The sequence below is a fragment of the Dermochelys coriacea genome, chromosome 10 (genome assembly GCF_009764565.3).
Source record: "Dermochelys coriacea isolate rDerCor1 chromosome 10, rDerCor1.pri.v4, whole genome shotgun sequence".
Classification (NCBI taxonomy): Eukaryota; Metazoa; Chordata; order Testudines; family Dermochelyidae; genus Dermochelys; species Dermochelys coriacea.
In genome coordinates this window covers 66230163-66242337 of record NC_050077.1, presented here as the reverse complement: position 1 = coordinate 66242337, position 12175 = coordinate 66230163, and the positions used below count along the sequence as shown (strand labels likewise).

Here is a 12175-nt window from a genome sequence, read left to right as displayed (position 1 = left end):
CTGACCGCTATTCCTACCTACATGCCTCTAGCTTTCATCCAGATCATACCACTCGATCCATTGTCTACAGCCAAGCGCTACGATATAACCGCATTTGCTCCAACCCCTCAGACAGAGACAAACACCTACAAGATCTCTATCATGCATTCCTACAACTACAATACCCACCTGCTGAAGTGAAGAAACAGATTGACAGAGCCAGAAGAGTACCCAGAAGTCACCTACTACAGGACAGGCCCAACAAAGAAAACAACAGAACGCCACTAGCCATCACCTTCAGCCCCCAACTAAAACCTCTCCAACGCATCATCAAGGATCTACAACCTATCCTGAAGGACGAGCCATCGCTCTCTCAGATCTTGGGAGACAGACCAGTCCTTGCTTACAGACAGCCCCCCAATCTGAAGCAAATACTCACCAGCAACCACACACCACACAACAGAACCACTAACCCAGGAACCTATCCTTGCAACAAAGCTCGTTGCCAACTCTGTCCACATATCTATTCAGGGGATACCATCATAGGGCCTAATCACATCAGCCACACTATCAGAGGCTCGTTCACCTGCGCATCTACCAATGTGATATATGCCATCATGTGCCAGCAATGCCCCTCTGCCATGTACATTGGCCAAACTGGACAGTCTCTATGTAAAAGAATGAATGGACACAAATCAGACGTCAAGAATTATAACATTCAAAAAACAGTTGGAGAACACTTCAATCTCTCTGATCACTCGATCACAGACCTAAGAGTGGCTATACTTCAACAAAAAAGCTTCAAAAACAGACTCCAACGAGAGACTGTTGAATTGGAATTAATTTGCAAACTGGATACAATTAACTTAGGCTTGAATAGAGACTGGGAATGGATGAGTCATTACACAAAGTAAAACTATTTCCCCATGGTATTTCTCCCTCCCACCCCACCCCCCCACTGTTCCTCTGATATTCTTGTTAACTGCTGGAATTAGCCTACCTGCTTGTCACCATGAAAGGTTTTCCTCCTTCCCCCCCCCCCGCTGTTGGTGATGGCTTATCTTAAGTGATCACTCTCCTTACAGTGTGTATGATAAACCCATTGTTTCATGTTCTCTGTGTGTGTGTATATAAATATCTCCTCTGTTTTTTCCACCAAATGCATCCGATGAAGTGAGCTGTAGCTCACGAAAGCTTATGCTCTAATAAATTTGTTAGTTTCTAAGGTGCCACAAGTACTCCTTTTCTTTTTGCGAATATATACAGTGTTGTTGTAGCCCTGTTGGTCCCAGGATATTAGAGGGATAATGTGGGTAAGATAATATCTTTTATTGGACCAACTTCTGACAGTGAGAGAGACAAGTGTTTGAGCTCACAGAGGGCTCTTCTTTTCCCAGACCTGAAGAAGACCACTGTGGAAGCGCAGAAGCTTGTTTCTCTCACCAGCAGAAGTTGGTCTAGTAAGATACTAGTGTGATGGAGTAGGGAGTACGGAGTATTAACCTGGTAATGTTGCATGGGAGTTTTACTGGCTTACTGTCTGCATCAATACTAGATGGTGGTAGGATATCAGGGATGACTTCACTTGAGGGATGATACTTGAACACGTCACCTGAGCCCAGGAGGGGGTGGGGCCAAGTGACCTTCTGCCTGGGAAACTGGACAAAGGCTGGAGGAGGAGCTGGGGTGTGTGGCTGGGTGAGACTGCTGGAGGGGGTTTCAGTTTGGCGCTGGCTGGGGAAATAGAGGGAGGCCCAGACTGGGATCTGGGCACCCTGCCCCCAAGACGGACCTGACTGAGGGGGTCCTGTTGTCTGTACATACAAGCTCTGTTTTGGACTGTGTTCCCATGTCTAATAAATCTTCTGTTTTACTGGCTGTCTGAGAGTCACAGTGAGTCGCAGGAAGTGGGGGTGCAGGGCCCTGACTCCCCCACACTCCGTGACAGTTACCTCACCCACGATATTACATGCATACAAAATTTCCAGAAAGTGAAAGTAAAAAAATCTCCAATAAAGCAATTGTATGACAACTTTATGAAAAACCAAGAGGAGTTTGCAATAAACAGACTGTGGGCAAAATTTAAATCGAGGGCTGTGACAATGAACATAGCCTACAACAAAAAGGGGAGCCTAATTCAGCGAACTGTAAAAGGCTTCGCCCTATGGATAGATGAAGTAGCAGGTGGTGCCACTCCCAGAGGCCAGTTGGAGAGCGTGGCAGAGCCCAGATGAGGGGTTGGTTCAAATATAGATTAGATTTATTAACTTATGATCTAAATTTTCACAACATTCCAATGTGTTGGTTTTCGGCTATCTCTGCTTATGACATGGAGTTGCTAAATAAGTATACTTCTATAAATGGACTTGTACTGTAATTTGTAAAAGTCTCAGCTTATGCTATTCTGAAATTATATTTTTTTTTGTTTTACAAAATAAAATTAATACAGTGTTGCCAGGAATTCCTGGAAAAAGAGTTTCTCCTCATTCTTTGCTCTAATAAATGTAACTACAGCATTTTCTGTGCCAAACTCATCTTTCCTTTAAGCCTGGAAAATCTTAATACCAAATTAATGATTTGGTTCAGTTCAAACTCAGATCAAGATTGCTATTTAACTTCTAAGTTATTTAAAAACACTCAAGAATATTGTCGTACCCTCATACCTACCCAACCTACTTCCTTGGATTTTAAACACACTACAGTATCTTCATCACGTAAAAGAAATATCCTTCTTGCCTACTGAAATTCGCTCTTATGTAATATTAGATCAGAACAGCAGAACTGAAATTAGCTCTAAATCATTGTCTGATTAAAATTAATAACAGCATATTCCTTTTTTCTTTTAAGGAAAGCGAAAGAACATTTGTTTGGACAAAACAAAGACCTTTCCAATGGCCATGTATTTTGTGAAAAAATGCAAGAATCAAAGCAGGGCTCAGTCTTGGAAGAAACTGTCACTGGTGATTATGCATTAGTCATAAATGGACATAGTCTGGTAAGTCAGTTTTTTCAGGTTTTGTCCTTTCCTTCCCAACCCAAATAATCATGTCTGTTTTGTTTTCTAACGATGACAGATTTCTCTCCAAACTCTAAAACTGTTTCATAAGAAAGCTAAAAACAAAGGCTGACATAATTGCAAGAAACAATTAAAAATTACGTCTTAACTTTTGGATGTATATGGAAGAGAAATCAAATGAGTAACCCCACACAGCTTTTTTTAATAACTGCCAAAGTGGAGAAGGCCCCATAGTAAGAACTAGTTCACACAATCTTATCCCTTCTTACCTAGACATAGACCACTGCTATTATTGTTTAAGTACTTGTGTGAGGGGAATATCACAAATCAATGCCAATTAATTAAGGGAATGCAATTAGGCAGATGTAATACTGTTATATTTTTCTGATGTTTGTTGTTTGAGAGCACAACCTGACCTTAAAATAATTACTGCACCAAATTAATGTCATTAAGATACCTCCAGTGGGTTTTCTAAATATCAGCATTTTACAGGGATGCCAAAAGAATTTGCTTTGATTAGAAAATCTGGTTCTTGTCATAATAGAATAAACTTACATTACTTCAGTGTAGTTCAGGTTCAAAATCTTAAACAAGTATCAAAACGATTTTCTGACTCGCTAGCTTAAGAGAGTTAAAAGCGCAGGCTTCGCTTTTGAGAAATTAGCTGCTCATGAAGATACATGATAATCTTTGGTTTCAGAGTAGCAGCCGTGTTCGTCTGTATTCGCAAAAAGAAAAGGAGTACATCGAAATGCATCCGATGAAGTGAGCTGTAGCTCATGAAAGCTTATGCTCAAATAAATTTGTTAGTCTCTAAGGTGCCACAAGTACTCCTTTTCTTTTTATGATAATCTTTGTACGTTCATATACTTTGATCTTTATTTTCTTTTTAAAAATTGGGAATAAAAATGGCTCTGCCTTCAGATAGTTTATTAATAGAAAAAGAAGAAGTAAATGGGAATATTGCTTAAGTTTTTCCTTAACATCCACAGCCACTTAAGGTAATTCTAAGTATGTATGGCTCTCTCAAGCTGCATTCCAGCCATAAGAATGTATTGCTTTCTACACTGTGAAAGTTATGGAAAGTTGCAGATCTCTGGTCTAGGGCAGATTATCCTCTCCAACAGAAAGGTCATGTAGTCTGCAGAAGCTGTTTCTCTCCTATGTCCAGATTTGTGGTTTCAATATCATCTCAGAACTGTTTAGCAGCCTGTGTCAAGAGATTAGAATAAGACCACTAGCTTGGTTGTGAACACCTCCAGCAAGCTCCGTAACTGGCATTAAGTGGCACCCTCATTGGCAGTCTCATTAGAGAGTCAAAGGAATGGGAAGAGCAATGGATGTTGCTGGTTTTTGCAGAGTTTAAAATCAGAATTGGGAAAGAAAATAAAGTTTCTAGTTACCCTTTTTGTTTGGAGATATCTAAAAGGCAACCAGCTCATGCCTCAGCCCTTTCCCCTGAGCCTTTTCAAAGATCTGGAAAAGCACTCTCTTTTCCCCATTCCTTGTGTATTCTCCCCCTCGCCATCATCATAATATCTAAATCAATAACCTGAAATTTTTCCTCTCCCATGATTTTGAAGAGATCCCTGTCCTTTTCTTGCCTGGGGCTTTCAGAAGGTTTCCTCTCCCTCCTCCAGTTTAATGGAAAAATTGTCACACAGTAAATGAAACCGCATAATATATGTCAAAATGGGAACATTTTATGCATTTTTCCAGTGATGCTGCTCACATGCCACATACAGTTAGATTAGCTATATGTCAATCCAAAGGAGAGAGGCAGACCACAGAGTTCAGCCAGACTTTATTTAATGATAGTTGCCAGCATTTTACTGTGTCTGAATTGTGAAGAGGCTCGATGGCTACTGAACCACAAAGATACATTGAGTATTTGCTGCTAAATACTTGCAGTGGAGCTGATGATTCACTGGATTGTGTGTTAGGATTATATAGGTTATGTGTATGTATATATTTACTGTATATACTTATGAGGCTGATTTATTGTGTTTACTGGAGATGTGTGGTATCTTCCACTAAAGGCTTCAGCTGTTTAAAAAAACTTTTGAAATTATTTTATTGAAAAGTGATTAATCCTATTTATTATATGCAAGGAATTCTCATTTCCCATCCATCATCTTCTATTGATTATAGCTACAGAACCAGTATTCTGATAGGGAATACTTTGTATTGCAGGCTCATGCACTTGAGGCTGATCTGGAGAATGAATTTGTGGAAGTTGCCTGCTTGTGTAAAACTGTGATTTGTTGTCGAGTGACTCCCTTACAAAAAGCACAAGTGGTAGAGCTGGTTAAGAAGCACAGAAAGGCAGTCACCTTGGCCATAGGAGATGGAGCCAATGACATTAGCATGATCAAAAGTAAGAGGAAATTGTGTCATAATGTTCAGTTAAAAGCATAAATAGAAATGCCAATAACATGCTAAGGTTTGCCTATCAATGAACTCATATTTATAAGCATTTGATAAATAATTGCTGAATCTACCTTAATTGGGATACCCAAGTGGCTCACCTTTCATTCTGATTAAGGAGAATTTCTGACTAACCAGGTGGTGCAGTTTTTGCTTGTATCTGAAATGGTTATCAAATTGCTTTGTTTTGTTCACATTTAACTTGCTGGTTCTCTGAAGAAATAAAGATGTTATAGGTCTGTCACTTACAAAACAAACAACAACACACAGAACAACAACAGTTATTTTTACCCAGATGGAGCTAAAATTGAACTACCAAATTCAGGGCCTTCCAACATCCTAGCAGTCCTGTACTATTTCCATCCTTAAAAGGGTTAATTTTTATCAGTGTTTCAAAGAGCCTGGAGGGAGATTATTAAAACACTTCTGATTTGGTAAACGAGCACTGGCAGAGGCCAAGGATTTTTGAAGGGTGTCAAAGCATCATCAGCCTCTGAACATTATAAAGACATAGTATCCCTGTTTGAGTACCACTACTCGTATGTTGGCATCCCAATTAAGTAGAATTCCTTGGTAGTATAGCTTGGCTATCCTGGGGAGTATCCCAATTGAATTGTGTCCTGATTAAGTGGAGGGTGCAGTACAGCCACGAAGAAATATCTTGTATTTTACAATATTTGCCTGGCAGAATACAATTCACAAGTACAGCATTAGTAACTACTGTAAATTTTTATTGTAGTGTCAGTTACTTGGAAGATATTTTGTATATTAAAATATGCTACTGTGAAAGCAGGTTGTACAATAAATATATTGTCTTTATAAGTCATTAATGGGCAGCCCTTAAAATAAAATAGTAAGATGCCTTATATAGCTGCTAATGTATTGTGTTGGTTGCTTACAGTATCTCATCTGCTTGCTAACTGTCACCCAATCCTGCCAGTGTATAGAACCCTACATTCCAATGGCATTTCTTCAAGCAGATGAATGGCAGGGTTGGGCCCCACCTTATATTCAGAGCCAATTAGACTGAAATTGGTCCTGCTTTGAGCAGGGGGCTGGACTAGATGACCTCCTGAGGTCCCTTCCAACCCTGATTTTCTATGATTCTATGAAATTGAATGGTTTGAGCCAGTCTGAGTACATGGTTGGTGAACAGTTACCCGACTACTGCTATATCTCAATCTCGAGTTGGGTTTTTAAAAACTAAATTTTATTTATTTTAAAAGATTTCTGCGTTAGCTTCAATAACAGCAGGGCCCTCTTCCAATTCACCTATTTGGGCAAAGAATGGGCAAAATAAACATTTTTTTCTTCCAGAGAGAAGGAAGGAAGAGGTGTTGAAAGAGGAAGAGAGAGTTATGGGGGCTTTAAAAATAATCATAACAAAAATTATTCTAAATTAAAGAGGCGGCTAACGCTTCCCAAGATGCTGAGGGTGAGAGGCAGGAGTGCATGATTCAGTATAATAGTAATGATAATGCTAACTTAGTGGGTGTTCCCTGTTGATTTGATAACTTCTCTGCTTTCTACCTCATCATTTCAGTAGCTCAGGATACTGTTATTACCTTGTAAGGCAGGGATCACCTTAAAACTGACATCAGCTTATGTCTCATTAAACAAAATGCTCACTGTGATAGTTTAGCAAATGAATGTGTCTTTTTCAAATACTTAGTAGAGACACATTTCTGCTTCTATTTTATTTACAGGCGCACACATAGGCATTGGCATCAGTGGTGAGGAAGGAATGCAAGCAGTCTTGGCCAGCGATTACTCCTTTGCCCAGTTCAGATACCTTAAGCGGCTCCTGCTTGTTCATGGCAGGTGGTCCTATTTCAGAATGTGCAAGTTCTTGTGTTATTTCTTCTACAAAAACTTTGCCTTCACTCTGGTTCATTTCTGGTTTGGCTTCTTCTGTGGCTTCTCAGCTCAGGTTAGTTTTTGGGAGTAAAGTTTATAAACCAACAAAACAATGTTGTATATGTTTAATGTACCTATTAAAAGGGGTGTTTTTTTAATTATTGGATAATTAGAAATCAGAAAATTGAACTGAACAATCCAAATGTTTGAGTGAAAATCATTTGGAAGTTAATTAAAATCATATTAGTCTTTATTTTCTTTCTTTAAAAAAATTAATCTGACTGTAATTATTATACGTAATGATTTCCTTCATGTCCTCCAAATTGTTGGAGACATTTCGTGATTTAATTTGTTAGGCCATGCTGCCTTCTGCTTAAAGAAAAAAAGAGAACCATATGTCCTAATCCAGTAAATAGTTTCTTTAGGGCTAAATCCTGATTGTGTGGTTGTCAGGAGTGCTTAAATCTATAAATTCTGCAGGTCACATAAGTAGGCTGCATGCAAAGCCAACTGATCCTGACTAAGGTCTAGCCAAAGTGTAAGGTAACATAAGGGTGTCTTGCAAAACTGCTTGGGTTCATGTGGAACTCCTTGTGGTCTTTCAGCAAATCCTTCTTTTCCTGTTTCCTCATGTTTGACCTGCAAAAGTTACTGAAGGCTTTGGGCTTCAGTAACCAACCAGTTGCTGTCAGAGACAGCGAGGGAGACCAGGAGTAGAGTCCCTGTATTTATTTGTTTATTTTAATTATATTCTTGGGCAATTAGGAGATGTTGTTGTGTGTGATTGTTTCTCACTTTCAAGTTGTAGTGGGGGACATGGGTCTTCAGTCCAGTGGGCCCTGAGTCTGATGTGTCCTGGCTGATCATTTCAGGTTTGTTAGATAGCAATAGTAAATTAGATGAGTGAGGCCCCTTTAAGTTTCTCCAGCTTTCTTGATGTCATCGTGAAGAACCAGCCCTCTCCCAAACTCCCTTTTCCAGAGGTAGGGAGGCACTACATATGCACAGTATCCTCCAGATGAAAAGTGTCATCTATACTAGTCAATGTTCAGTTTTGAATAAAAAAACCCAAACCCTTTACTCTTGTTTGAATTTGAATGCATATTCACATATTTATTGAATGCTTGTTTGTATATTTGAATGCTTACTTAGCATCCTGGGGATTTTGATCTGGGTCTTTCTCTGTTGGGAAAGAGTAAAGGGTAGTAACTGGGGCTGCACGGTAAATCTGTATTTTGGAGGGCCACGTTACAGTGAGATGTTGCTGAAAGCATAGCAAGGAGGTCTCTCAAAATCTTTCACCTCAGTTAGAGATACATGCAACATTAATACTCTTCCTCCACTGCCATCCACTGAAGAGGTGCACACCCTCCCTCTCAAATCCATCAGTCCTTTCATTCTCGTCCCTTTTGACCCACAGTGCTTCCCCCTAGCATCTCCGGAAGCCTTTACTAGGTAGCTCTCCATACCAGGCAGCTGTGCCTCACAGCAACAGTGTTGGTGTCAACAGGTCATTTTGTGACCTTTGGCTTATTGGGTGGTTATTCAGATGGGCAGTGGGACCTTCTCTGGTGGTCCATTGGTGGGTCAATTGGGAAATTAGTAGATAACCCTTTTGTTATTGAGGTGGGCAAGCCTCCTAGCAGGCAAAGAGGGTGGCATTGAGGAAGTAAGTCTCCCCTGTCTACTTTGAGGGGTGATGTCAGGAAGAAGGTATACTCAGGAAGGGTACTGGTTCTTCAAACTTAATACTGGGGCTGGGGAAAGACATGGGCTGCAGCAGCAGTGCCATTGTCTGAAGATGCATGCAGTGGCAACCTGGGAAGGGGAACCATTCCTGAGGTCTGCTGTCATGGTTCTAGAAAAGAGGGGATCAGGAATTGTATAAAAACATGAATAATGCTAGAAATATTTTATATGTCTGAGCCTTGGGAAACAATATTTGTATTTCTGGGGAAGGAGAGACATTTCATAATTACAGCAATTAAACATAAATTTGGTATGATTTATATAGCTACATAGTGTTGGAAAGCTTTTATTGAACACTAGAATATCAATGTTCTTTTCATGAATACTTTGCCATTTTGGCTCATATTTATAAACTTAATAGAGGCAAGAAAGAATTTTCTCAGCAGTATAAAATACACATCTTAATTTTGTTTTTACATAATCTGGTATAAAGGATTAATGTTTTCTAGCCATTCTGATTGATTCAAAATAGGGGACAAATTTCCATGACTATGTTTTGAATAATAGACTTCTTAACGCTGCATATTCTCTCAATCCACTGTACTTTGTGAAATGCACCAAAAATACATAACGTTGAAAATGAGAGGGCTTTGCTTGAATGTGGATTTTAGGAATAACTTGTGGAGGGATTCTCTTGCATGACCTATGCAAAAATGGAAATCTGTAGGATAAAATTCAAGTGTAAAATGGTACAAGGAAAGGAAATTAAGTAATCTGATGGCAAACATAGCTGTATGACTGGGGGCCATCAGTTTAACTGCCAGTATACTGGAAACTGTTTCAATCTTTTATTTTTTCTTCAGAAAAACTCTAAGACTTGCACTTCTGTCCTACATTCAGGTAGTTGTCAGGAACATGTTGCAATCAGGTGGTTGTCAGCTCTTGGCCTTTGACCTTAGATCTCCCAGTACACACTAGACCAGAGGATGTTTTAGATCCCACATTGTTAGGCAATATGTCAACACACAGCAAAAAGCCATTCCTGACCTGAAGGGCTTACATTCTAAATAGGCAAGATAAACAAGGATTGGGAAGGGAAACAGAGGCACAGAGAAGTAAACTGACTTGACTGAGGTCACACAACAGGTCAGTGGCAGATCTATGAATAGACCCAGGTCTCCTGACTCCCAATCCAGTGTCCTATTTCTGGACCACACAGACTCTTGGAAGAAGCTCAGCATGCACTGGGCTGCCTTCTAGATAAGACAGTTTGTCAAAATCACATTACAGTGTTGTTCCACATTCTACACTGGATCTCCCTGCACTTCAAAGTCCTGGTCCTAATTTTTAAAGTTCTTAGTGGGTTAAAGATTAACTGCCTCAGAGATGTACTCTCAGTGACTTGCCACAACAGCCATGTTCACCAGGAACTCTGTTCCCAAGGTGCAATTTTTGGGGACAGGTGATGGAGCACGCTACCTTGAAGGCACAATGACTGCTTTCATTCCACTTGCTTTCCCTCAGTAATGAAAAGTTTCAGAATGGCTCAGAAATATTGATCCTGGAGACAAATCCAATCCCATGTAGAAAAACAAACATGAGGGACGGGGGTACTTTTGTGCAGTAGTGATGATCCTAGACACTGCAGTGATGGACACCTTACGACTATCCAGATAAATTAGATTGCTGTGCTTTCAATTACAAATCTAAACTATTTCCTGCTTTTCTACATCTCATTACAGTAGCTATTCAATTGAGAATATAGGAGAAGAGGACTTTGATTATACTGTTAAGAACTATGGCTGAAATTTTACAAAGTGGACTTAGGAATTTAAACTTAGGCACCTGAATGTAAGTAGCTGATTTTCACAGATGCTAAGCACCCACAAATCCCACTGACTTGCTCAGCACCTCTGAAAACCAGGACACAAATACCTTGGTGCCTATGTGTAGATTTAGGAATGTAATTGTAGGAATTCAAACTGGAAAATTTTCACCTATAGTTACATGATACAATAGATTAACCAATTATGGTAACAATTTTTGGACACTCCTTGTGTAGCATAAATGTGCCAGTCTGTCCATTCCCCAGAGAAGAGAAATATATGTGCTTATTAGGAGAAGAGAATATATTTTACTCCATTAGAGTTTGAGTTTTCTTTTAATGAAAACATAGGGTGAAATGCTGGCCCTTTTGAAGTCGGTAGCAAAACTACTGTCTGGAATGGGTGCAGGATTTCATCCACAGTCCGATTTTATATGAAAATCTCTGTAGTCTTCTTCCTTTTTTTTTTGTCTCCTTCCATTCTTTGATTCATTTGAAGCGCTAATATATCTAGAATCAAACCTAAAAAAAAGTCGGAACATCTATATCTTCTTTCATATGGTTTTATGGTTACCTACACTGCAGCTGAAAACACTTGGACAGATATAGACAGATTAGGCTTTTCTTGATGCAATGTTGATTTTAAAGCAGCAGTATAATTACATAAAGTGATGTGCTGTATTTTTTTACTACCTTGGGTTGCCTCTCATTATTGGTGCAACTGTTGAATTTGATCACTAACTGTTGCTCTTCGATGATATGCTCCAGCCTGGCCCAGCCAAGATAACTGGTAGGTGGGCTGCATGTCACAGATGTGAATTTCTGGAATATGTTCCTCTGGCATCTGGGTCTGTGAGACGTTCTTTTAGGTGACTCCATGATTTGTGATGCAGACTTAGTGACAGCAGTGGTGTCATTTTGCTGATGGATTGGGATTCATTGTATTTTACTTTCGATTTAATTTCAAGTGTGAGTGATGTGGTTCCTGTTTAAGAGTTTGGAAACAGTCCCTGGAGATTCTCATGCAAGACCTATTCAGTGTAAAATTCTGTATTTCCTCTATTCCCAAATCTACCTGTTTTGGGAAAGGATGCAGTTAATGCTCTCTGGGAAACAAGAATTCCATTTTGTAAAAAATGTCAATGTTTTGACATTTGGTTTCATTCTGTATCATAACAAAAATAAATCTTTCAAAAATTAGATGAGAGGGAGTGGGTGAGAGAGAATAGCCAATAGCTCACAGATGACGGCATGCATCTCGGGTGGGTGGAAGATTCAGGTTCTAGTCTGTGCTCTGACTCATTTGCAGTGAGAAATGGAATCTGGATCTCCCACATCCGAAGTGAGTGTCCCAACTCTGGGTGTGAGTGTCTCCGCTCTCT

General features: G+C 39.6%; 1 protein-coding gene across 11 annotated transcripts in view; it reads left to right on the top strand.

The window, feature by feature from the left end:
- Positions 1-12175, top strand: part of ATP8B4 (ATPase phospholipid transporting 8B4 (putative)) — a 172811-nt gene that overhangs the window by 149535 nt on the left and 11101 nt on the right. For all 11 annotated transcript variants that reach the window (XM_043494636.1, XM_043494633.1, XM_043494634.1 and 8 more), the window contains 3 exons: positions 2827-2974; positions 5189-5372; positions 7129-7352. In XM_043494636.1, the coding sequence (XP_043350571.1) occupies positions 2827-2974; positions 5189-5372; positions 7129-7352 (556 nt within the window). The remainder of the gene's footprint in view (positions 1-2826; positions 2975-5188; positions 5373-7128; positions 7353-12175) is intronic.